This window comes from Oncorhynchus mykiss, chromosome 13 (genome assembly GCF_057628025.1).
Source record: "Oncorhynchus mykiss isolate SJ-2025 chromosome 13, ASM5762802v1, whole genome shotgun sequence".
NCBI classification, from domain to species: domain Eukaryota; kingdom Metazoa; phylum Chordata; class Actinopteri; order Salmoniformes; family Salmonidae; genus Oncorhynchus; species Oncorhynchus mykiss.
Genome location: NC_143034.1, coordinates 25,152,373 through 25,179,290, shown reverse-complemented (window position 1 = coordinate 25,179,290; position 26,918 = coordinate 25,152,373). Strand labels below are relative to the sequence as shown.

At 44.5% G+C, this 26,918-nt stretch overlaps 1 protein-coding gene and 1 long non-coding RNA gene across 2 annotated transcripts in view; one reads left to right on the top strand and one right to left on the bottom strand.

The window, feature by feature from the left end:
* Positions 1 to 23,309, bottom strand: part of LOC110485785 (VPS10 domain-containing receptor SorCS3) — a 216,313-nt gene extending 193,004 nt beyond the window's left edge. The window contains exon 1 of the mRNA XM_021556952.3: positions 22,323 to 23,309. Coding sequence (XP_021412627.3) covers positions 22,323 to 23,051 — 729 coding nt within the window. The 5' untranslated portion in view covers positions 23,052 to 23,309. The remainder of the gene's footprint in view (positions 1 to 22,322) is intronic.
* LOC149978795 (uncharacterized) overlaps positions 1 to 26,918 on the top strand; it is a 143,705-nt gene that overhangs the window by 32,537 nt on the left and 84,250 nt on the right. The gene's annotated exons all lie outside the window — the stretch shown is intronic.

Genomic DNA, 26,918 nt, shown 5'->3' with positions numbered 1-26,918 from the left:
CAGAAACCCAGTCGAAAACCCCAAACAGCAAGCAATGCAGATGTAGAAGCACAGTCGCTAGGAAAAACTCACTAGAAAGGCAGGAACCGAGGAAGAAACCTAGAAAGGAACCAGGGGTGGCCAGTCCTCTTCTGGCTGTGCTGGGTGGAGATTATAAGAGTACATGGCCATTAAGGCCAGATTGTTCATCAATATGTCAAAATGTTCATAAATGACCTGCAGGGTCAAATAATAGTAAATGAGAGAGAGAGAGAGAGAGAGAGAGAGAGAGAGAGAGAGAGAGAGATAGAGGCCTGCTCTGTTCCAATAATCGCACATCAGTAAATACAGATTAACAAAACAAACCAATTCCATTCAAACTTCCCCGGCACTTGCTGAAACACTGCTTACAATATGAATGAAGAATACAGAGGGACAGTGGCCTGTTTACCAGTTGGAATGCATTATCTTTCATATCCAGCCTGCTTTACAAATGCTTCCTTATCTGTCAAGTCATGTATCACTAAATTCAATTAGACCCACATACATATTTTCATATGTGGCAAGTGAGCTGTGAACGGGAATGGCAACGAACAACCTCAGCCTGAGACAGGAGACAGAGAGCAAGAGGAAGCTATTTAAATAGAGACTGAGGCCAAGACTGAGACAGTGGTGGTAGAGACTATTTTTTAAATTTATTTTATTTATTTAAGTAGGCAAGTCAGACTATGGATATTAAACATGAGCGAACTCCAGTTAGTAATGACTCTCTGTGCTGAGTGTGTGTCTCCGTCTGTATTTATCTCTGTCTCTGTATGTCTCTGTGTGTGTGTGTCTCTTTCTCTGTGTGTGTGTCTCTCTTTCTCTGTGTGTGTGTAGCTCTGTCTCTGTGTGTGTGGGGCTCTGTCGTGTGTGTGTGTGTGTGTGTGTGTGTGTGTGTGTGTGTGTGTGTGTGTGTGTGTGTGTGTGTGTGTGTGTGTGTGTGTGTGTGTGTGTGTGTGTGTGTGTGTGTGTGTGTGTGTCTTTGTGTCTTTGTGTGTGTGTGCCTATGTGTGTCTCTCTCTCTCTCTCTCTCTCTCTCTCTCTCTCTCTCTCTCTCTCTCTCTCTCTCTCTCTATGTTTGTCTCTCTCCTCTCAACCTCTCTCCTAGCCCTCTATCTCCCTGTCTCAGACCACTCCAGCTCCATCTACTCATCCTGTCCGTTGGCCCATGTTAGTGTTAATCTTCCCCAGGCTGAACACTCCCTCTAGTGATGGACACAGGCAATTCCTGAGGATGAGCCAACAGGCACTGCGAATGTTGCCATCCACAACAGACTCACACAGACAGCCCACACAGGCTAGATTGTAAGTGATAATATGATGTCCCCACTGCTAACTAGGAAACATAGTGTATTGAGAGGATGGTTGATACTGTAGGTCTTAGGATATAGGTCTATACTGAATAAAAACACATGCACAACCTCTCTCTCTCTCTTTCTCTGTCCTTCTATCTGTCTCTCTTTCTCACAAATACATCCCTCATACCAATTGAGAAACCATCCTGATTGCACACTTCCCTTATGTGCAAAGTATGTTCAGAAAGAAAACCCCACGTGTGCATTTAACCATTAGAAAATATAACAATGCATGTTTTGTCAATAGGGCTCTGCTCCTTCAGGGTAGCTCACTGCCAGAGCCAAGCATCATATGAAGATGGTACTATAACTACAGTCAGTGAGCACGATATGCTATATCAAATCCCCTGATGGAAGAAACAGAACCCATACAGGTGGAGGCTGGGTTGGTGGTGGGATATCAGAAACAGCAAGCATAGAGTGTAACAGCTAGTTACAGCAGCGAGAGACACCAGCGCATGAGAGTTGGTGACATCCGGCATCGAGGAAGCATGTGTAGAACTGGTCGACTAAATAGACTGCATGTAATTGGCGTGTGAATCAAACACAAGTTTCCCTTCTGAACTGGTTACACTTAATTTCATCCCCCCCCCAAACACACACGCGTACAGTGCATTGGGAAAGTATTCAGACTCCTTGACTTTAGTTACGTTACAGCCTTATTCTTAAATGGATTCAATGTTTTTCCCCCCTCATCAATCTACACACAATCCCCCAAAGTAATACAAAGCAAAAACAGTTTTTTAGAAATGTTTGCAAATGTATTTAAAGTAAAAAACTCAAATACCACATTATCATACATTTTCGGAACCTTTACTCAGTACTTTGTTGAACCACCTTTGGCAGCGATTACAGCCTTGAGTAATTGGGAATGACGCTATTAAGCTTGGCTCACCTGTATTTGGGGAGTTCTTACCTATCTGCTCTACAGATCCTCTCAAGCTTAAAAGCTGACAGTGTTTCATATACTTATTTTATGTTGAATCATGCAGCTCTGTTGGGCTAAATTGCTGTGAGCGCTGCTGTCTGTCCCGGGATCCTGCCAGATTCCGTACAGGGGAGAGACGCGAAAGCCCAGCTAGCCTAGCTGGCTCGGCGATCTCAAATGGAGGCCGCTATTGAATGTTTCCAGCGTTGCAGCAGCTTTGTTTACTTTGCTTTGTTCCGGGACAATGTGGACTGAGCTGACTTTCAATGTAGGAACTGCTTGCTTGCAGAGGACTACAGGAGCAAAATACCTACTCTTAGCAATGAAGTAGCAAATCTACATAAGCTACTAGGGAACCCACGCCCACCTACTTTTTATTTTTCTTCCGCCCCAGTAGCTGGATGCTGCTCTTGTCTGGTGGAAGTTTCGCCGCTGTGTCGGCTCTGCACAGCCAACTCGCCGGTGCTAGGCAGGGTTCCAACCCTGAAGGGGTCTCCCCCTTCTCTGGAGAACGGAGCTGATCTCGACCCAACCAACCAGCCATGGAGGTACTTGTCACTTGCCGTGGAAGTCGAAGAAGGCGTCCTCTGGCAACGGAGGTCACCATGAAGATGTTGAGCCAGGAACTGACACAGACCAGAAACAGCTTTGCCGTCCTGGATCCAGAAGTTCTGGCGCCTTCGTCCTTGGTGGCTTCCCAATCAAGTTCGCATCTGGAGGTACCTGCATCTTCGTCCTCGGCTCGGTCTCCCTCTCCAGTGGCTTCTACCTCGGGTTCAGATCCTCAGAGCTCCCAGCCTCCCAGCCTCACGTGAGGCTGCCTGAGTGACCAGCCCATTCAAAATCACCAGCTGTCATCATAGGGTGTGAAGGATTCAGCAGACTACTGGCATTACACATCTGGCTAAAATACTACTGTAGCTATGCTGGAGTCACTTGTATTGATAACTTTGACACCATCTGGAAACAAAAGATACTCTACAGGAATGCTGGAGTCCATCCAAATCATCTTGGCTCCTGGACTCTGTCCACGCATTTCAAGGCTAAGTTGAAACAATGACTGGTAAATGATCCAAAACAGGCTCAGTTAATCCCTACCATTGTGACAATGAGTCATCATAATGTTGCTTCAAATGTACATTTGAAGTCGGAAGTTCACATACACCTTAGCCAGATACATTTACGCTCAGTTTTCACAATTCCTGACATTAAATCCTAGTAACAATTCCCTGTCTTAGGTCAGTTAGGATCACCACTTTATTTGAAGAATGTGAAATGTCAGAAGAGTAGTAGAGAGAATGATTTATTTCAGCTTTTATTTCTTTCATCACATTCCCAGTGGGTCAGAAGTTTACATACACTCAATTAGTATTTTGTAGCATTGCCTTTAAATTGTTTATGGGTCAAACGTTTCGGTAGCCTTCCACAAGCTTCCCACAATAAGTTGGGTGGATTTTGGCCCATTCCTCCTAACAGAGCTGGTGTAACTGAGTCAGGTTTGTAGGCTTCCTTGCTCGCACATGCTTTTTCAGTTCTGCCCACACATTTTCTATATAATTGAGGTCAGGGCTTTGTGATGGCCACTCCAACACCTTTACTTTGTTGTCCTTAAGCCATTTTGCCACAACTTTGGAAGTATGATTGGGTCATTGTCCATTTGGAAGACCCATTTGCGACCAAGTTTCAATTTCCTGACTGATGTCTTGAGATGCTGCTTCAATATATGCACATCATTTTCCTTTCTCATGATGCCATCTATTTTGTGAAGTGCACCAGTCTTTCCTGCCACATAGTACCCCCACAACATGATGCTGCGACCTCCGTGCTTCACGGTTGGGATGGTGTTCTTCGGCTTGCAAGCATCTCCCTTTTTCCCCCAACCATAACGTTGTTCATTATGTCCAAACAGTTATATTTTTGTTTCATCAGACCAGAGGAAATTCTCCAAAAAGTACAATCTTTGATCCCATGTGCAGTTGCAGACCGTAGTCTGGCTTTTTTATGGCGGTTTAGGAGCAGTGGCTTCTTCCTTGCTGAGCAGGCTTTCAGGTAATTGTCGATATAGGACTCGATTTACTATGGATATAGATACTTTTGTATCTGTTTCCTCCAGCATCTTCACAAGGTCCTTTGCTGTTGTTCTGGGATTGATTTGCAGTTTTTGCACCAAAGTGCGTTCATCTCTAGGAGACAGAAAGCGTCTCCTTCCTGAGCGGTATGGCAACTGCATGGTCCCATGGTGTTTGTACTTGCATACTTTGTTTGTACAGATGAACGTGGTGCCTTCAGGCATTTGAAAATTGCTCCCAAGGATCAACCAGACTTGTGGAGGTCTACAATTTTTTTTTCTGAGGTCTTGGCTGATTTCTTTTGATTTTCCCATGATGTCAAGCAAAGAGGCACTGAGTTTGAAGGTAGGCCTTGAAATACATCCACAGGTACACCTCCAATTGACTCAAATGATAGAAATTAGCCTAACAGAAAATTCTAAAGCCATGACATCATTTTCTGACATTTTCCAAGCTGTTTAAAGGCACAGTCAACTTAGTGTATGTAAACGTCTGACCCACTGGAATTGTGATACAGTGAATTATAAATGAAATAATCTGTCTGTAAACAATTGTTGGAAAAATTACTTGTGTCATGCACAAAGTAGTTTTGGCAGCAGCTAATGGGGATCCATAATAAATACAAATACAGAGGAACTCTGGGGCTCTGTCAGAGTCACCATCGGGATCTTGGTCACCTCCATGACCAAGGCCCTTCTCCCCCGATTGCTCAGCTTGGCCGGGCGGCCAGCTCTTGGAAGAGTGTCGGTGGTTCCAAACTTCTTCCATTTAAGAATGATGACTGAAGAATGACTGGCCTTCTAGACAGAGTTCCTCTGTCCAGTGTCTGTGTTCTTTTGCCCATCTTAAACTTTTCTTTTTATCTGAGATATGGCTTTTTCTTTGCAACTCTTTCTGGCATGATCAGGGATTAGTAGTGCCCTCGTGTGGTGATAAAGGCAGTCTTCCATTCATTGCCTTCACGTATACGGACAAGGTTATATGCACTTCGCTGGTTGAATTTTGTATAGATGTTGGCGCGGCCCACTTTTTCAAGGGTCGCTGGGATCAGAGGAAGAGGGAAACGGTTCTTGACCATGACATCATTCAGGGAATGGTAATCAATACATGGACAGAGAGTACTGTCATTTTTTCCAACAAAGAAGCTGGACGCAGCCGGGGAAGAAGAAGGGCGAATGAAATAATTTTCCAGTGTTTCATCAATGCAATTCTCCATTGCCTCATTTTCCTGGATAGATAGGGGGTAAACACGGCCCTTCGGTAGGGACACTCCAGGGAGTAAGTCAATAGCACAGTCCCCTGGGCCATGTGGTGGCAGAGTGGAGGCCTTGATTTTGCTGAAGACATTGCTGTACTGAGCGTATTCAGATGGTATGGTGGGTGGCTCAGCAGGTTAGGCTGAGACAACTGGTGAAGCAGGTAGAAGACCAGGACAGTAGTTCACCTTGTCGCCACGAGATGGCAGGGTCGTGACGACAAAGCCAGGGGTGTCCGAGGAAGAGTGGCTGTTTGGGGGATGAGCGTTCCATGATTTGAATGGTTTCGGTGTGGAAGACTCCAATCTTCCAGACTGGAAAGATTGGAGGGTGACGCTCTGTGTCAGGTGGGCAATGAAGCCCATGCCCAATGCTGCCTGTCCAGGGGTGTTAATCCTAAAGGGAGGGGTGACAGATCAATGCCAAGCTCTTGTACTAGCTGGTGACCGATAAAAGGACCTGCTGCTCCCGAATCTATCAAGCCCTCTACGTACCTAGTAACCCCCTTCACGGTTATCAATACTGGGATGGAGAACTGCTTCTGGGAGATATTTAGAAATCAGGACACGCCTACCTGCATGGCAGCGGAGGGACCCTTCTCATCTCTCCGTAGGGGGGCGAACTTGGCAATGGCTGAGTAGATTATCTTTCCCTCCACAGTATAGTCAGAGCCTTTCATGGATCCGCCTTTGATGTTTGATACACGGGAGAGGAGCATGGCCCAACTGCATGGGCTCTGGAAGACTCGGACGGGATGACGGAATCATGGAAAGAGAAGGTTTCGGGTTCCTGGGTGGCAGAGTTCTTTGGCGGCGATGAGCTGGTTGATGGAGATGGACATACGAATGTATTGATTTAAATCCTGAAGGTCACCTCTACAGGCCAGCTCCGCCTGAAGTTCCCTGTTGAGCCCTCTCCGGTAGATGGTAAGTAAAGCAGCCTCACTCCATCCACTCCCTGCAGCCACGGTGCGGAACTCGAGGGCATACTCGGCAGCTGAATTGCGTCCTTGCTGAAGTTCTATGAGGAGGCCTCCTATAGGACGACCAGAAGGAGAGTGATCGAATACCTCTTTGAAGAGGGTGTGGAAATGAGTCTCAGATCTGCGTTCTGTGTTGTTGGCAGTCCATATGGTGGTGGCCCAATCCAGGGCATTGCCTGTGAGTAGGGACAACAAAATCCACCCTGCTCTTGTCGGTGGCGAAGTTAGTGGGGTTGTGCTCAATGTATTTGCTGCATTGCATCAGAAATCCCTGACATTTCCCAGGTGAACCGTCATATTTTCCAGGCATGGATAGGAATGAAGGAGGGCTATGGGTTACGATACCTGGCATCGGAGGAGTAGGGATAGGTAGGCGGAGAAGACGCTCCTCTTGCTGGGTTAGGCGCTGATGTTGCTCCACTGAATCCATTCCGTTTTGAGGTATTCTGTAATGAATACTCAGGGAGAAAAATGTGTAGATTCATGTGCAAAGCGCAGCAGGGGTTTATTTCGACCTTTGCAGAAGGCAGGAATCGTGGTCACAGGCAGGCAATGGTCATACAGAGGTAGGCAAACAGGCAGGTGAATCAAAACTAGGACAGAAGGCTATCATTTCTTTGAAATTTTATTTAACCAGGTAGGCTAGTTGAGAACAAGTTCTCATTTACAACTGCGACCTGGCCAAGATAAAGCAAAGCAGTGTGACACAGACAATAACACAGAGTTACACATGGAGTAAACAATAAACAAGCCAATAACACAATAACAAAGTCAATGACACAGCAGGAAAAAAAGTCTATATACAGTGTGTGCAAAATGCATGAGGAGGTAAGGCAATAAATAGGCCATAGGAGCGAATAATTACAATTTAGCAGATTAACACTGGATTGATAAATGAGCAGATGATGATGTGCAAGTAGAGATACTGGTGTGCAAAACAGCAGAAAAGTAAATAAAATAAAAACTGTGGATGAGGTAGGTAGATTGGGTGGGCTAATTACAGATGTACAGCTGCAGCGATCGGTTAGCTGCTCAGATAGCTGATGTTTAAAGTTGGTGAGGGAAATAAGTCTCTAACTTCAGAGATTTTTGCAATTCGTTCCAGTCACTGGCAGCAGAGTACTGGAAGGAAAGGCGGCCAAATTAGGTGTTGGCATTGGGGATGATCAGTGAGATATACCTGCTGGAACGTGTGCTACTGGTGGGTGTTGTTATCGTGACCAGTGAACTGAGATAAGGCGGAACTTTACCTAGCATAGACTTATAGATGACCTGGAGCCAGTGGGTCCGGGGACGAATATGTAGCGAGGGCCAGCCGACTAGAGCATTCAGGTCGCAGTGGTGGGTGGCATAAGATGATTTGGTAACAAAATGGATGGCACTGTGATAGACTGCATCCAGTTGAGTAGAGTATTGGAAGCTATTTTGTAGATGACATCGCCGAAGTCGAGGATCGGTAGGATAGTCAGTTTTTCTAGGGTAAGTTTGGGGGCGTGAGTGAAGGAGGCTTTGTTGCGAAATAGAAAGCTGATTCTAGATTTGAGTTTGGATTGGAGATGTTTATTATGAGTCTGGAAGGAGAGTTTACAGTCTAACCAGACACCTAGGTATTTATAGTTGTCCACATATTCTAGGTCGGAACCGTTCAGGGTGGTGATGCTAGTCGGGCAGGCGGGTGCGGGCAGCGAATGGTTGAAAAGCATGCATTTGGTTTTACTAGCTTTTAAGAGCAGTTGGAGGCCACGGAAGGAGTGTTATATGGCATTGAAGCTCGTTTGGTGGTTAGTTAGCACAGTGTCCAAGGAAGGGCCAGATGTATACAGAAGGGTGTCGTCTGCGTAGAGGTGGATCAGGGAATCACCCGCAGCAAGAGCGACATCATTGATATATACAGAGAAAAGAGTTGGTCCGAGAATTGAACCCTGTGGTACGCCCATAGAGACTGCCAGTGGTCCGGACAACATGCCCTCCGATTTGACACACTAAACTCTCTCTGTAAAGTAGTTGGTGAACCAGGCGAGGCAGTCATTAGAAAAAACAAGACTATTGAGTCTGCCAATAAGAATACGGTGATTGACAGAGTCGAAAGCCTTGGCCAGGTCGATGAAGACGGCTGCACAGTACTGCCTTTTATCGATGGCGGTTATGATATTGTTAAGTACCTTGAGCGTGGCTGAGGTAGTAAACTTTAGATAAGCAGGGCAGTATGGATATAGTTCTGTAACAGTTTGGGTCTAGGGTGTCACCCCCTTTGAAGAGGGGGATGACCGGGGTTGCTTTCCAATCTTTCGGGATCTCGGACGATATGAAAGAGAGGTTGAACAGGCTGGTAATAGGGGTAGCAACAATGGCGGCGGATAGTTTTAGAAATAGAGGGTCCAGATTGTCTAGCCCAGCTGATTTGTACGGGTCCAGGTTATGCAGATCTTTGAGAACATCTGCTATCTGGATTTGGGTGAAGGAGAAGCTGGGGAGGCTTGGGCGAGTAGCTGTGGTGTGGCGGGGGTTGGAGCTGTTGGCCGGGGTTTGAGTAGCCAGGAGGAAGGCATGGCCAGCCGTTGAGAAATTATTATTGAAATTTTCGATTATCATGGATTTTTCGGTGGTGACCGTGTTACCTAGCCTCAGTGCAGTGGGCAACTGGGAGGAGGTGCTCTTGTTCTCCATGGACTTTACAGTGTCCCAAAACTTTTTGGAGTTAGAGCTAGAGGATGAAAATTTCTGCTTGAAAAAGCTAGCCTTTGCTTTCCTGACTGACAGCGTGTATTGGTACCTGACTTCCCTGAAAAGTTGCATATCGTGGGGACTATTCGATGCTATTGCAGTCCGCCACAGGATGTTTTTGTGCTGGTCAAGAGCAGTCGGGTCTGGAATGAACCAAGGGCTATATGTGTTCTTTGTTCTGCATTTTTTGAACGGGGCATGCTTATTTAAGATGGTGAGGAAATTACTTTTAAAGAATGACCAGGCATCCTTGACTGACGGGATGAGGTCAATGTCCTTCCAGGATACCCGGGCCAGGTCCTCTCAGAAGTGTTTTAGGGCGCGTTTGACAGTGATGAGGGGTGGTCATTTGACCGCGGACCCATAGCGGATACAGGCAATGAGGCAGTGATCGCTGAGATCCTCATTGAAAACAGCAGATGTGCATTTGGAGGGTAAGTTGGTCAGGATATTTCTTTGAGGGTGCCCATGTTTACGGATTTAGGGTTGTACCTGGTGTGTTCCTTGATGATTTGTGTGAGATTGAGGGCATCTAGCTTAGATTGTAGGACTGCCGTTAAAACCTCTTACAGCTACCCCCCAACTTTTTTCAATTTCCGCCTGAAGATATACCCAAATCTAACAGCCTGTAGCTCAGGCACAGAACCAAGGATATGCATATTTTTGGTACCATTTGAAAGAAAACACTCTGAAGTTTGTGTAAATGTGAATTGAATGTAGGAGAATATAACACAATAGATCTGGTTTAGATAATACAATGAAAAAAACATACGTTTTTTTTATTTATTTTTGTATCATCTTTAAAATGAACAAGATAAAACAAACATTCAGATAGGATGATGGGGACAATTTCAGTGAAAAACATAAGAGGGCAACAGTACTTGTGCAAAGTTTCAGAATGATAACTTCCAACATGAGTGTGCTACATGATATTTATCATGAAGTCACCCAGGTGTCCCACACAAGTAGCCCAAATGTACCCAAGTGGCCAAATTGGTGAAGGTATACATTTTGAAACAAATAACTACTGTATATACAAAATACCAAAATGGTATTCTAACACCCCCCCCCCCCCCCCCCCCAACAAAAAAAAATGAAGAAAAACATTTTGGGAAAAAAATATGAAGAAAAAAATATATACATTTACAAAATAACATGGGTAACTATTTACACACTTTCAATATTTGGAAGACCCTCAGTCCTCTATCAAATCAAATGTATTTATATAGCCCTTCGTACATCAGCTAATATCTCAAAGTGCTGTACAGAAACCAAGCCTAAAACCCCAAAACAGCAAGCAATGCAGGTGTAGAGGCACGGTGACTAGGAAAAACTCCCTAGAAAGGCCAAAACCTAGGAAGAAACCTAGAGAGGAACCAGGCTATGAGGGGTGGCCAGTCCTCTTCTGGCTGTGCCCGTGGAGATTATAACAGAACATGGCCGAGATTTTCAAACGTTCATAGATGACCAGCAGGGTCAAATAATAATAATCACAGTAGTTGTAGAGGATGCAACAGGACAGCACCTCAAGAGTAAATATGAACAGTTTAGGGTTCCATAGCCGCAGGCAGAACAGTTGAAACTGGAACAGCAGCAAGGCCAGGTGGACTGGGGACAGCAAGGAGTCATCATGCCAGGGAGTCCTGACGCATGGTCCTAGGGTTCAGGTCCTCCTCAGAGAGAGAGAGAATTAGAGAGAGCATACTTAAATTCACAAAGGACACCGGATAAGACAGAAAAAGTACTCCAGATATAACAAACTGACCCTAGCCCCCCGACACATAAACTACTGCAGCATAAATACTGGAGGCTGAGACAGGAGGGGTCAGGAGACACTGTGGCCCCATCCGATGAGAGCCCTGGACAGGGACAAACAGAAAGGATATAACCCCACCCACCCAGATTCGGAGTCAGTGTCACTGTGAAAGAAAATGTTCAGTTAGAATAGTTTCACATATGAGCCCTGTATCAGCAGGTATAATAAACAGATATATATATAGAGTACAGGGAACATAAGGTTGAATATATTATTATGACCTGCTAGATCTACTGTCTCTTTTATATTATGACATTTCAGCTAGATCTACTGTCTCTATTATATTATGACAGATCAGCTAGATCTACTGTCTTTATTATATTACAACAGACGAGCTGTATCTACCGTCTCCATTTCACTTTGGCCATTGTTGTGGGCCTGTCCTCCCATCAACAGCCTCAAATAGGCTATTTCATTTGGGGGTGGGGTGGGGCGGCAGACACACGCATCTCACATTTCATGACATTACATGTTTATATATTGCTTCTAAAATTAAAAAAATTCACTAATAATATTTTATATTATAAATTTCAAACTAGGGCATTAGCATGATAAGAACTTACCAGTCCAAAACGATGTCCTCTCCCGTTCAAAATATATCCCTCCACAATTGCTAAATGAATCGTCCTACAACAATCTCTGTCTCACTTTCCAAATCAATTTATTCTCAAATTGTGTACATCTGTATTTCTAGACTTAGATTTAGCTTTCCCTGACTTAGTCGCCATAATGATTGATATATAAACAGCTGAATCTGCGAGTTTATCCAACAATGCAGTGCGTAATAGGTGTTTCTCCTTCCGGTTTGAAACTTCAATAGCGAATTACTCTCTTTACGCTGGAGCTTACTACATGGGTTGGTCTTGCAACACATAAACATGACCTACTGCCGTTTACCTCAGCTCATTGGCTATCTACCCAGCTAGATTTCAAGACGATCAGTGGTCTTTGGGTTAAAAGACAGTCAATCAATGATACAGCGGGCAAATCATTGGTGCACAATGGTGTCATGACTTGTTGTCTTCAAATCGGCTTCTTTCAGTCAATACTTCCCGAGAAATTACCTGATTGTGTTACAAACAAACCAGTTGATTGCAGTGAAACCAAACATGACTGGAAAAGACACGTTCTGTGTGGGTTATTTACCTGGTATGTGTCGTCGAAAATGGAATGAGATGGAATTCACAACACAAGCGGTTCACAAAATGTTTCGTGTTAGGCTATAAAAATGGATTTCATCAAACAAAAGATCATTCATTGTGTAACAATGAGCATTGGAATTGCACAGACGAAGATCGTCAAAGGTAAAACATTTATTTTATTGCAGTTTGTGATTATGTTACGCCTGTGCTGGTTAAAATTGTTGTTTTTTATGGGGCTCTATGCTCAGATAATCGCATCGTATTCTTTCGCAGTAAATCCTTTTTTAAACGCAGTTGGATTAGCAAGATTCTAGGCTTTCGATACATGTGAGACACTTGTATTTTCATGAATGTTTAATATTACTATTTATGTAGCGATCAACGTATGTTGTGGGATTTCAGCCCGCTAGCGGGTTCCGTGCGCAGAGAGGTTAAGCATATCCCAGTTTAGGTCACCTAACAGAATGAACTCTGAAGATAGATGGGGGGCGATCAATTCACAAATGGTGTCCAGGGCACAGCTGGGAGCGGAGGGGGGTCGATAGCAGGCGGCAACATTGAGAGACTTATTTCTGGAGAGATTTTTTTTTTTTATTAGAAGTTCGAACTGTTTGGGTATAGACCTGGAAAGTAAGCCTGCAAAGTTCTGTCAATCTCTGCAGTAGATTGCAACTCCTTCCCCTTCGGCAGTTCTATCTTGACGGAAAATGTTGTAGTTGGGTATGGGAATCTTCAAATTTTTGGTGACCTTCCTAAGCCAGGATTCAGACACGGCAAGGACTTCAGGGTTGGCAGAGTTTGCCAAAGCAGTGAGTAAAACAAACTTAGGGAGGAGGCTTCTGATGTTGACATGCATGAAACCAATGCTTTTTCGATCACAGAAGTCAACAAATGAGGGTGCCTGATGACACGCAGGGCCTGGGTTTACCTCCACATCACCCGAGGAACAGAGGAGGAGTAGGATGAGGGTGCGGCTAAAGGCTATCAAAACTGGTCGCCTTGAGCATTGGGGACAAAGAATAAAAGGAGCAGATTTCTGGGCATGGTAGAATAGATTCAGGGCATAATGTGCAGACAGGGGTATGGTGGGGTGTGGTAACAGCAGCGGTAAGCCCAGGCACTGAGTGATCATAAGAGAGGTTGTATCTCTGGACATGTTGGTTATAATGAGTGAGGTCACCGCATGTGTAGGAGGTGGGACAAAGGAGGAATCTGAGGCATGATGAGTGGAACTAGGGGCTCCATTGTAAACTAAAACAATGATAACTACCTAAACAACAGTATACAAGGCATATTGACATTTGAGAGAGACATACAGCGAGGCATAAAGTAATCACAGGTGTTGATTGGGAGAGCTAGCTAAGACAATAACGGGTGAGACAACAACAGCTAATCAGCTAAAACAACAACATCAGGAAAAATGGCGATGACTGGGCAGAAAGGGTCGATTCGCGGCTGGGGCCGACAGATAAACAAAAAATAAACAGAATGGAGTACCGTGATTCATGGACAGTCCAGCAGGCATCAGCTATGTAGCCAAGTGATCACAGGGTCCAGGGGGCAGCAATAGATGGAACAGGGAAGCTACTACGCTAGCACGCGGGCGACACAGCGTTTAAAGTTAGTAGCCTGGGGCTCGTAGAAGTGTCTGCTCCGACGTCCGACGGAGGCCGGTTGAAGGCACAGCGGATGGAGTATTCGTCGGCAGACCAGTCGTGGTGGTGCGGTGGGGCGCCGTGTCGACAAAGGAGCCAAGCCAGATGGCAAAATAGGTATTGTAGTTGTAGTAATTTAGTTTGCTAGCCTGGAGATGCGCCTGGCTCACAGCTAACTGGTGCTAGCTTCTGGGCAGGGGCGTTAGCCACTATAGCCACTCGGTAGCAGCGGTGATCCGGTGCCAAGGTCCAGAGTTTACGGCAAGGATCCGGTGGAGTAGTGGGTTCTAGCTGTGTTTTGGTGGAGTCCGGGTGAACAACTGAGTAGGCCTGGAGGTGGGCCTCGGGGATAGCTTCGGTACTGGGTAACTCGGTGGGTGCTAGCTAGCTGTGAAGATCAGGAGTAATGGTCCAGAGATTACGGCAGGAATCCGGCGTTGTAATGGAGAGACATAACTGGTTCTCACAAACAAGCTAGGGAAAGGCTTAGTAGAGTCAAAATGAACAATACCTCACAAAAGGCACAAATAGAATGAACTGAACTGAGTAACTAACACAGGTGAAATCAATGAACAAAAATGAAAGACAGGGCTATGTTCAAGAACACAACGACACAGAACACAAGGTTGACCAAGAAAATAAATGCAGATCCTTACAACTGTAGCTGTTGGTAGGCACTACTGTTACTGCTAGCTAGCTATACCCCAGTTGGGAAAAGACACAGAGAGGCATTGGTGGCAGACAACATATGTTGTGAGGCTTTTATTTGGGCTGCCCTGAAGTGGTAGCTACAGACAATACCTGCAGACTTCAGTATTTCCTTATTTACTGTTATACAGGTATCAAGAGTATCATAGTTGGGACACAGGATGACAATAAAATAAAGCAGACTGCTTGCCCTAGTGTTCCTCCTGCGTATTAAAACCTTTCCATAGTGAGGGTGATAAAATGGATATAGTAGAGACATAAAGAGAGGGAAACAATAAAAGCTATGGCAAGAGAGAGAGAGAGAGAGAGAGAGAGAGAGAGAGAGAGAGAGAGATGTATTTATTTATTTATTTGACATTTTGTTAGGATGAAATCTCTTGAGATGCACCGTTTAGTTTTCAAGAGAACCCCCAAAAAATAATACTTACAGTCGACAGACAGACAGACAGACAGACAGACAGACAGACAGACAGACAGACAGACAAACAAACAGATAGACAGATAGACAGATAGAGAGAACGAGAGAGACGGAGAGAGAGAACCAGGATGTGTTTATGTGCTGTGTTCAGCTCAATGGGCCTCGCTGCAGAAAATTGCTGCGTTGTCGACGTAGCAGCCAGAAGAGCAAAAAATAGTGTGTAAGCTGAAACACCAAAAATGTGTCAGGGTAAGTATTTATTTAGTTACACGCTTGTTACCATTCATTACTCAACATTACTGCAGGTGTTCAACTCAACTCTGTCTGAACTCAGGCTTTATAATAAAGTATGAACAGAGAGAGAGAGAGAGACTGTAACTAACGATTTTTACATACTTTAATTAACAGGGGGTGATGTGTGTGTTTTTCTGTTTGTGTGTGTGTTTGTGCCAAACTCTCATTCAGCAATTTACCACCAAACACTTGTTAAGTAATGCTACTGCTGTATAATCAACTTACAGTATATCACATTCCCTCATTAAAACAAACTTGCATCATCATTTCCCCCTTATGGCCTCACATTTCAACAACAACAGTGGTAGTAGCTATTTACAGTATAATCAATCTGGGGACTGAGGAAACTTCAAGGCACACACCCAGACATCCCAGGATATCAGGCAATTTCCTCTAATTTTTATTGAGGCCTGCTAAAATGAGTCCCAAATGACTGATTGAGTCCCCTATACTCTACATAGTGCACTCCTTCTGACCAGAGCTACATGGGCACTACATAGGGAATAGGGTGCCATGTGGGACGCAGCCCTAGACAGGTAATATCCAGATACATAAGGAGAGCAGTAACAACCCTTCTGTGTATATGTAGACTGTCTGGAGGTAGAAATCGGCTGTTGTCCAATGGAGCAGACAGGTGCTAGCCTACATACGATATCAAAGAGATTTGGAAGCAATTAACACCTTACCTAAGGGCATTGTTCACACAAGGCCTTCATGAGATCCACATTGACAACACCTTCCTAGTGGTGAAGTGTTTTCATGACTAGGCCCCGGAGCATTTCCTGACTTGATTAAACTGTGGCCACTAGTTATTATAGGCTATCAGAAGGGCCCAGAGTATTACCTTAGGCACTAAGTATAGGCTATCACATGGGCCCAAAGTATCTCCTGATTGGGATATGCAGTCAGGGATAACTCCAGGCCCTTTTCATTCATAACAATCACACATTTTGTAAAAAACAACTCCAAAGCAGTGAATCTAGCTAGCTCATTTTCTGATGCCCCTCCCACTCAGCAAAACTCCTCTAAACAGAAGGCAAATTAATAAAACATTGATATCTATGATCTCTCTCTCTCTCTGTTTTACTGAGCACTGCTCTATTATTAGGTTTCAAACCAAGCTCGTCTTTACTTCTCTTAAAGCGTTATTAAAAATGTAAATGTGTGAATGCAGAGTGACTCTCATTTGTTTAGAGGCAACTTTCATGAGGATAGTCAAACTCAGAGATAGAGAGAGAGAGAGAGAGAGAGGAATATTATCTTCCTTTAGAAAATACAATGGAGAGACAGGAGTTCGAAGTCACATACTGCTTGCTTCCCCAGACTGACTATGTTAGCAAATCTCCTATCATCAAGCCACATCTATTTCCCTACACTAAATGAAAGATGCTTACACAATATGTTTGGTAATGGCCGATGTTTGAGCAGGTTATTATCATTAAAATATAAATGGGAATTAAAAAGGGAAGGAGAAGGGGACAGTAAAGTTAATGTGGCGTGGCCCCGTTTTATGGCCACACGCAGTCTCTTTCATAGATAAACCGCTAGATCATTTTAATTAGACAGTGTGTTAATTGAGTGTGGGTCCTGGGATAAAATGTGTCATTATTGGTCTGCACCAACGGCAACCCCTCACAAGAGTGACACCATTCACCCGACTGAGTGAGAAAGAGAGGGAGAGAGTGACAGAAAGAAGAAGGGGGAGGGAAATAGTCTTTGCGTGTGTGAGAGAGAGGGGGGAGTGTGAGTGAGAGAGAGGTAGGTGATCTCCCACCTCAACATCCTCTCTGACATCATTACTTAGTCATTGCGTTCTGCCTAGTGTGCTAACATTCAGGAAATGCCAAGAGAGATCGACGTTACAAGGTATCCCACTTTGCCTAAAAAAAAACGGTGGTAAAGGTCAAGACTCTGTGCCCAGGGGGAGCATGCTGCATATACCACCTACTTCGATCTACGTACTACACTGCACAATGCAGTCAAACCACTACCATGCAAAACTGGTCTGAGATCAGCTGTTGGAGAATTAGAGAGAGTCAGACTACGTCAGTCCAACCACTAACATCCAAACTGTACTGGGATCAGCTGTTAGAGAGCCAGAGACAATGTCACGGTCGGCTCCTACTTTATCCTGAGATACCCCCTGTGGAAAAAGAGGTTTAATAGAATGAAGAAGAAACCAGATCACATTTGACACTTTTATATTAATGTATTTAACACCCACACACAGACTCTCTCTAACACACACTGACAAACTCACACACACGAACGCCACAAATGCAGCTCAGTGCTCTGTCAAAACCCTTGTATTGCAGAACGGGATCAGTGGCCAAGCGTATTACTACACTCAAGTCATACATTCTTAACATGTCCTTCCACAAAGGCCTACTCTAGTACCTCTAACGTGGTGATGGCACAGGAAACATAATGAGACCATTAGCTTGGTGATTCACTGCCTTCAGAACCTTTCATCCAATGGGTAGCTCCGAGCCATGCAGGAGACGTGAGTCTCAAGGTTTTTAGTGACTTCTGAAGTCTTAGATGTTGCTCTGTTCCAACAGCAGGTGCTATGTAATGTGAATGTAATTGAACGTGAATGTGTTGTAATGCAGGCATCAATGCAGCGTCAATGCAGGCATACTGGGTTAATGTGTTTCTATCAAACGCTGATAAGCCAACTGTAGTTACATTAAACTATCTTCAACGGTCGGTCTTGGAGAGCAGGTATAACAAGGAGTTTCCTGACCTGGCCCGACCAGGGAAAGATCACTAAGGTAAAACGAGGACCCTATGTATATTTCCATCACCTTTCACAAGTTTCTCTCAATCCAGTCCATTAACTAGATAATAAATGACATGCATGTAGTCAATCTTGATAAAGCGACTAAACAAGATGCTAAACGCTAGCCTGAAAAGGTTGGGTCAAGTGCCAAGACGTTAGCTCTTGGGGGCAAGTCAAGCTGAATCCTCCATTTGGTCATGGCGGCGCATGGCGTCTTGCCACCAAGCTTCACTACTTCCACTGCAGAGAGGAAACAAGGGCTAGGAAAACACATTTGTAAACACGAAGTAGACAAAGAGGGGAGGGGATGGAGGAATGAAAAGAGGAAGAGTCCCTTTGGAAGAGTGCATTATTTATCCCCATCCTATCCTCCTCTCTTCCCTTCTTCCTCCAGAGCAGTTAGTTCGTTCCACAGCGGTAGGTAGCAAAATAGTGCCACTTTTCAAGCCATTAGCATCACTAAATGGAAGGGAAGCCATCCAAGGGGAGAGAAGAGACAGACAGGGCTAGGAACAAGCCCCTGTGTACATCCTAAATCATGTTCCAGGTCTCTGCATGGATGCCAAAGCTGTGTTTAGCTATGCCAACCAACTACGCCACCCTCTCCTCACTGTTGGGGGGTGCAGTAAGGGGGTTGGCGAACAAAAATATTCTTCCAGACGAGTGGATGTTGTTGACTTATGAAGTTCATTTCAGTTCAGTTCAATTAATTTCAGTTTGTAAAATTAATTTCAGTACATTTCAGCTGAGTTCATTTCATTTCAGTTTAGTTCAGTTTATTTAATTTCAGTTCAGTTCAGTTCATTTCAGTTTAGTTCAGTTCAGTTTATTTCAGTTCAATTAATTTCAGTTTATTTTGAGGGGAAGAATCCATGTGTACTAACATATTCCTTCATTCAGGTTGAGGAGCCAGGTGCTTAAGTCTACTAAATGTACTGCAATTATTGAAGAAATTAAATGTCTCCAATTATGGTCCAGACAGTATGCCAACAGTATAGTTAGTGAATGTGTATGAAAGAGTTCCACGTGTACAGTACATTACTGTAGCCTTACAAAATGGGTATCTTAAACTACTTTGTGTGTGTGTGTGTGTGTGTGTGTGTGTGTGTGTGTGTGTGTGTGTGTGTGTGTGTGTGTGTGTGTGTGTGTGTGTGTGTACGTCTATTAGCTCTCTGAAAGAGATGTAGGCATTTCAAAAGACCAGCAAACTACATTGATAACCTGCCAGATATTATAATGAACTCTCCTTACATTAAAGACCACTCACAGAGTCCCACTCTGCATCTTATGCAAATTCATATTTAGATTTTCCCCACTGGATGTATGAAAAACAAAGAGAAAACCGTGTGTTGTATCATGAAGAAAAAAACATCAAGATAAAAAAGTGGCCATATAACCAGGCAGATTTTCCTGCACTATTGACATATACCACATGTAGATATTTACTATCAGCGAAGTGCATTTCTGGAAGCAATGACTTCAAAGGCGAGTGGATGGGTGAAATACATTATCAAGGTTGAAAATCACTTAGGGAAATGGCTTGTATGATAGTAATGATAAGCATGAAGCACAATAATGGCGGCCATTTTGTATCCACACTGGCAGGAAGAAGGAACCCTGCCATTAAATTTATAAACACCACTGAGAATGCGAAACTGGACACTCGGCCCATAGGGAGGCTTTCTCCCCATAGGGAGGCTAGTATCCACCCAGGGCTCAAGCACACAGACGGACAGAGAAGAGACCACATTAGCCTTGTCTACATGCCTCAGAGGGTACCACCTGCCTTGGGGAACAGAACACACCATAACACCTCTATTACCCAGGTCACCCTAGAGGAGTAGTGGCACAGGGCACAACACATATCAGGGAGCACATTCTGAGTAGAAGTAAAAAAACAAAAAAAGGGAAAAGAGGGAAAGGGAGCGTGGTGGCACAACGGCAACTGAGTGAATGCATGGGTGAGGCCAGAGTAGACTCGTTCAGCCACCCACCCCCATCACACACACACACACACACCAACCCTAACTGCTGTGGTTAAGTTAGAGTTAGAGAACTTCAGGCTCCATCAGGCCGTCCTTGAGGGCATAATTCATCACCCATTCAATCAGGAGCTAAAGCCCAATGAAGGTGAAGTAGCCCAGTACTAGTGTCTGAGAGCTGGAGAAAACATGCTTGAGTAGGCAGTCAATCCCCCTTGCCTGGCCATAAGAAAATATTTCAAAATGGATGCCTGTTTCCGTATTCAAGATAACTATTACAGATTTACAACTGGGGGAACGGCGGCAGCGAGTTGGGCTGGCTGTGGTAGACAATACACCCAGAAAAACTTTTTCACACACACAGAGCCAAGCGCATACACACATACACACACACACAAATGTCCCCAAACCGCCGCAGCCATCACTGAGAGTTAAAAAACAAGTTCATGCAGCGTGCCATAATAATTTCAGACAGAGGACTGAAACTGAGGGATTCATTTTTGTTATCCAAATGAAATCAAGCAAAAAGAGGCAGCCACAACAACAAAAGAAACATATAAGAATGATTAAAAGAGCCCAGTGGCTTTCTCTTTTTTGAGTCTGCATGATTGTGGAAATAACTTCCATTTATTTCACCATATTTTTCTGTTTCAAAATGAAGGCCTCTAAGCCCTTTTAGGGGGATGAAATCATGTCAGTATTCCAGCCGTTTCAAAAACAAATTGGGATGGAAGGATCTGGCTGCTTCTGGAAGATGATTCATCTGTGTCATAACAACCATGTATTTATTAGAAACTTGGAGTATTAGCCAGAACTGGGACAGGTCATATCATTAACATGGCCTACATGTTCAATTGTGACCTCAGTTAAAAAGTACAAGCTGTCTTCACTCACAGAGGATGAGACGGGTTGTAGTGCATCACCAATTAATACCCTTATGTAGACTGACAGATTTAGGTGGCAGAACAACATTTATGTACCAAAATCAGATATGACATACCAGTTCTCCTCTATGCAGTTGTAAAGCTGCTATTACGGGCTCATCACCACAGGTATTGATCACATATGCCAAGGCATATTAAGAACAGTGTTCTAAGTGCTGTGAATGTTTGCTAGGGAAGTTCAGGCTTCACTAGGGTCCTTCCCTGGATGATTCCATTAGAGACAATTGTCTCCATTAGAGACCATTATTGTATCCCTACAATAATACATCACTGCAGATGTCGCTTTTAGGAAGCACAATGATAGTCTCTCGTACATTGTACGCCACCCTTTGGAGTGGCTGTGTAAGTGCAGGTAACAAGTGCACCGATTATTAATTTGAGGAGCGAGGCATTATTCTGAATAGAATTTACTCTGGCATGATGATAGTCTGCAGACTAATTTATAAAGAAATCCATATGAATGGTGAACATGCATATAAAGTCCACATAATTCATAGGCATAGAATATAATTATTAAACTAGGCCTATTAAATATATGGCTTTTGTAAAGGAATTGTGAACATAGAAGCAACAGGAACAACCAGCAATTCAGAGGACCACATAGGCTTGCATTCATTCAATGCGAAATGTCGTTATTACAAGTAAAGAGTTCAAATAATTAATATCCCCGTCAAAAATATTTACAAATCTGCCCGATCAATTAGCCTAGATTGGATGAAAAATATCGGATCCAAAGCGACATATAAACGATCTATAACAAAACATATATATTGCAAAATACAGGGCACGTTAACAGTTATAATTTATTTCAGTCGTATTCATTACATATAATTGACCTAAAACTAGTGGAATTCACCTGTTAGAGTAACCTATATGCGCAAGAATCGTGAGCGTTTTCCAACCGCTATGTGAAGCAATGCTGCTATCGGTATGGCACGAGCACGGAGTCTGCAGCAAGAAAGCATATCTCCGTGTGCAATAGCAATACCAGCCCAACCTGGCCCCGAATGCTTCTGGAGGTGCTGAAACCTATGTGGGATATTGCCCTGCTGTGCGCAACTGAACCAATGCACCTGTTACAGTGGACAAATAACTCGCTAAAACGAGCGAATATTTCCGTGCGGAAAACAGTTTGGATAAAATAAGCCTTGGCAGTCCTTGACGAAACGTGGTGCTTCATAATATACAATTGTTTATTTTGTGAAAAACAAATACACATGACAAATGGTGAATAATAATCACTTACGCTGCTGTTTTGCCCCGACCAGTAAACCACTGCGTGGTTATGCGCTGAGTCTCCGGTCAAGGCGAAAGTAGTGCTGCTTAGTTTGGGATCATCTCCTCTGGATGTCCCTCGACCCTCATCCCTGTTCCACTTGAATTCAGATCGGCCCAGTCTGTGTCCGTCCAGTAACGGACCAGGACTCTTTCTCTCATCCGATGTCTCTCCTTCTAAACCGGGGCCACCGGTCATAAGGCTCTCCCTAAACTCGGGAGTTTCGGGACCGCTTCGCTTCGCTCTCCGTAGCGCAACATCCTCAGCACCATCCTTGACTTTACCCAAATCATTCACCCCAATATTATATTCCCCACGGTACCTTTCTTCGTTTTCACTAGACCCAGTTAAATCTTCCAGAGTGACTTTTGGGGTAATTCCATCGTCATTGAATCTCGGCTCATTCACAAGAACACCTGCCTGTTGGGTGTCGCTTGGTACTCCAGTATTTTGGTCAGTAACTCCGAGTAGCTGGCGCTCCAGCCGGACCTGTTCCAGAGCTTTGGCCGCCTGCCTCGTACCATCAGCCGCGTGCGTACCGATATCCAGCTGTAATTCCTTCAGGTGTAGCTGGACCGGCGACTGGCACGATGCGCAAGTTATCTCCGCCTTGGCATTTAGCGGGGTATGAGCGGAGATCAGAAACCAGGTACACAGAGTTAAGTGCACGCCTGGGCAGAAGCCAAGCCAAGTATCCATTGCTGGTATAGTTAGAGATTCTGGTCCAACACACGGAGCGGGAAAACCTTATCCAACCGAGGACCAACTCCTCCCGAAGTCGGTGAGATTGTTGGGGTATTTAGAAAAGCGCTCTTCAGCTAAACTGTTCACGTTCAATGAGCTGGTCGCGGGAGCCACCACATAGGGGATGAGCTGTATCGAAGCCGAGCTGCCGAATGTGCGCCAGGATGAGAGGGAGACTGTGAGAGAACCCGAACGCAAGAGCGAGAGGAGAGCGAGAGCTGAAAACGGGGGAGAGAGAGAGAGAGAGAGAGAGAGAGATGCGTCGTGGCTTTCACACTGATGGTGATAGCCCACTAGTAATCGAATATGATATGACCGATAAATACCTATTCAACATAGCTTTCACCAGATAGATAACATCTGACGATGTTCATATCAGAGTCAAATCAATGGTGTCAATGTATAACGATGCTTGATGTGATTAGGGACCAGGATGTCCAACACATTATAGTCTTCACAGTGCTTCATAAGTCATTCTTTTTATTAACCGGAATCAAAGTAATTGGTTTTTAATGTACTCCTGTCCAAAGGAAACGGTATTTCCTGAAATGCATCTAAATTACTTTAATGTAGCAGGTGCTCTGACACCTTAGACTCTTGCCAATTAGATGTTCCATTATGCCATGACATAAAGGTTAATGTGCGCACAGAGGGAATTATTAGCGCAATAAAGCAATGGCATTTTTTAAAGATCAGCAGCCGAATAAAAATTATGTTTGTGCAACCAGAACATTAAAGACATTGTCCAGTTATTCACTTGTTATTATTTGAGAAAAGGAATTCAAGTAACTGTCCAGTGTTTCCAGATTTCCATGAAATATGACCTACTACAATATCAATTACAATATGACTGAAATAGTTTTCCTTCGATTATTTTTTAATTACCTATGTTTCTTTATTGGAATGGTGTTGGCATACAATAACAACAGAACTGTGTGGGGTATACTGGTCATGAAAAATATTAATGTGAATAGACCACTGATTGGCCAGCTCGTCCGCTGATCCAGACATCATCCTCTGTTTGGAAATAGCAGTTTGAGGTGTGGTTTGTTATAGGTCTATGTTATAGACCTGTGCGCAATGCTTGTGTCTCTGCATGCTCAAGAATGAAACAATCTTGTCATCAGTTCCATTTATGGCTCATGACAGCCAACAGACGCGACCAGAAATGAACGAGCCGCACACGGTGGAGTCGAGTCTGACGGCAGAGTAGTGTACTGGGCTGGAGCATTCAAATTGAGCTCTAGTGTGCGTGCAGAGAGGGCCCAGCGCATAATCAATAAGACGAATTGGGCGGATTTGGCAAGGAATTACGCTATTCCCCGTGGTAAAACACAACCAGCTCCAAAAAGAGAGAGTCAGGTGGACAGGGAGGGAGGTATAGAGGGAGTGGGAGGAGGAGGATAGGGAGGGATGGATGGATGGATTTGGAAAAATACACCAGGTGTTTATCAACCCAAGACTTAAGAAGCAGCCAAAGTGTGAAAAAATTATAACACATTGGGCATTTCAAAATTGATTGTAGCCTACCAATTTCTTATAGAATCTAGCCTACATCACAGAAAACCCTAAGACATAGAAGTATGCAGAATCTTTAATATCTATAATAAATTAGCAGTGGATGGGAGAATCAGACAGAATCCACAGGTTCATGACCTCCAATAGCATCTGGTATAGCGATAAACTTGAATATGTTGTGGTCTCGTTGTGGTCAAGATGGCTAAAACCACTGCACCTCCAAACGGCTCCACGCCATATAGGAAATAACCAAAGTTTTGCCTCAAATGGCACCCTATTCGCAAATGGTTGTCGTCAAAAGTTCACGCTTAGGGCCTCCCGGGTGGCGCAGTGGTTAAGGGCGCTGTACGGCAGCGCCAGCTGTGCCATCAGAGTCCCTGGGTTTGCGCCCAGGCTCTGTCGTAACCGGCCGCGACCGGGAGGTCCGTGGGGCGACGCACAATTGGCCTAGCGTCGTCCGGGTTAGGGAGGGCTTGGTCGGTAGGGATGTCCTTGTCTCATCGCGCACCAGCGACTCCTGTGGGCGCCGGGCGCAGTGCGCGCTAACCAAGGTTGCCAGGTGCACGGTGTAGCCTCCGACACATTGGTGCGGCTGGCTTCCGGGTTGGATACGCGCTGTGTTAAGAAGCAGTGCGGCTGGTTGGGTTGTGTATCGGAGGACGCATGACTTTCAACCTTCGTCTCTCCCGAGCCCGTACAGGAGTTGTAGCGATGAGACAAGATAGTAGCTACAACAATTGGATACCACGAAAAAGAGCTAATTTTTTTTTTTTTTTTTTTTTAAGTTCACGCTTAGAAATATTGGTGACTCGAGGAACCCTGGAGATCCTCAAGGAACCCCTGGAGTTCCTCAAGGATCCATTGCTATGACTTTTTTGCTATGACTTTCAACCTTTGTCTCTCCCGAGCCCGTACAGGAGTTGTAGCGATGAGACAAGATAGTAGCTACAACAATTGGATACCACGAAATTGGGGAGAAAAAGGGGTAAAAATGTATTTTTTTTTTTTTAAGTTCACGCTTAGAAATATTGGTGACTCAACGAACCCTGGAGATCCTCAAGGAACCCCTGGAGTTCCTCAAGGAACCATTGCTAGTCAATGGTTCATATTTGCACCTTCAGTTAGTTCAGGGCTTCTTGGAGGAACATTTAATGATTCAATGTAGCAACGGGGTCTTCCTAGAGTGGTGGCGTGGCTTAGTAGGGGAATGGCTTTAAGATATACACTATACTGTATATACAAAAGTATGTGGACACCCCTTCAAATGAGTGGATTAGGCTATTTCAGCCACACCCGTTGCTGACAAGTGTATAAAATTGAGCACATAGCCATGCAATCTCCATAGACAAAAAATGGCAGTAGAATGGCCTTACCAATGATTTTCAACATGGCACCGTCATAGGATGCCACCTTTACACCAAGTTGCATCGTCAAATTTCTACCCTGCTAGAGCTGCCCCGGTCAACTGTAAGTGCATGGTTTTCACACACTGTTGCTGGTATTTTGGCCCATTCTTCCATGCAGTTCTCCTCTAGAGCAGTGATGTTTTGGGGCTGTTGCTGGGCAACACGGACTTTCAACTCCCTCCAACGATTTTCTATTGGGTTGAGATCTGGAGACTGGCTAGGCCACTCCAGGACCTTGAAATGATTCTTACGAAGCCCCTCCTTCGTTGCCCGGGCAGTGTGTTTGGGATCATTGTCATGCTGAAAGAACCAGCCACATTTCATCTTCAATGCCCTTGCTGATGGAAGGAGGTTTTCACTCAAAATCTCACGATACATGGCCCCATTCATTCTTTCCTTTACACGGATCAGTCGTCCTGGTCCCTTTGCAGAAAAACAGCCCCAAAGCATGATGTTTCCACCCCCATGCTTCACAGTAGGTATGGTGTTCTTTGGATGCAACTCAGCATTCTTTGTCCTCCAAACACGATGAGTTTTGCCTGGACATGTACTGGCTTAAGCAAGGGGACACGTCTGGCACTGCAGGATTTGAGTCCCTGGCGGCGTAGTGTGTTACTGATGGTAGGCTTTGTTACTTTGGTCCTAGCTCTCTGCAGGTCATTCACTAGGTCCCCCCGTGTGGTTCTGGGATTTTTGCTCACCGTTCTTGTGATCATTTTGACCCCACGGGGTGGGATCTTGCATGAAGCCCCAGATCGAGGGAGATTATCAGTTGTCTTGTGTATATGTCTTCTATTTCCTAATAATTGCTCCCACAGTTGATTTCTTCAAACCAAGCTGCTTACCTATTGCAGATTCAGTCTTCCCAGCCTGGTGCAGGTCTACAATTTTGTTTCTG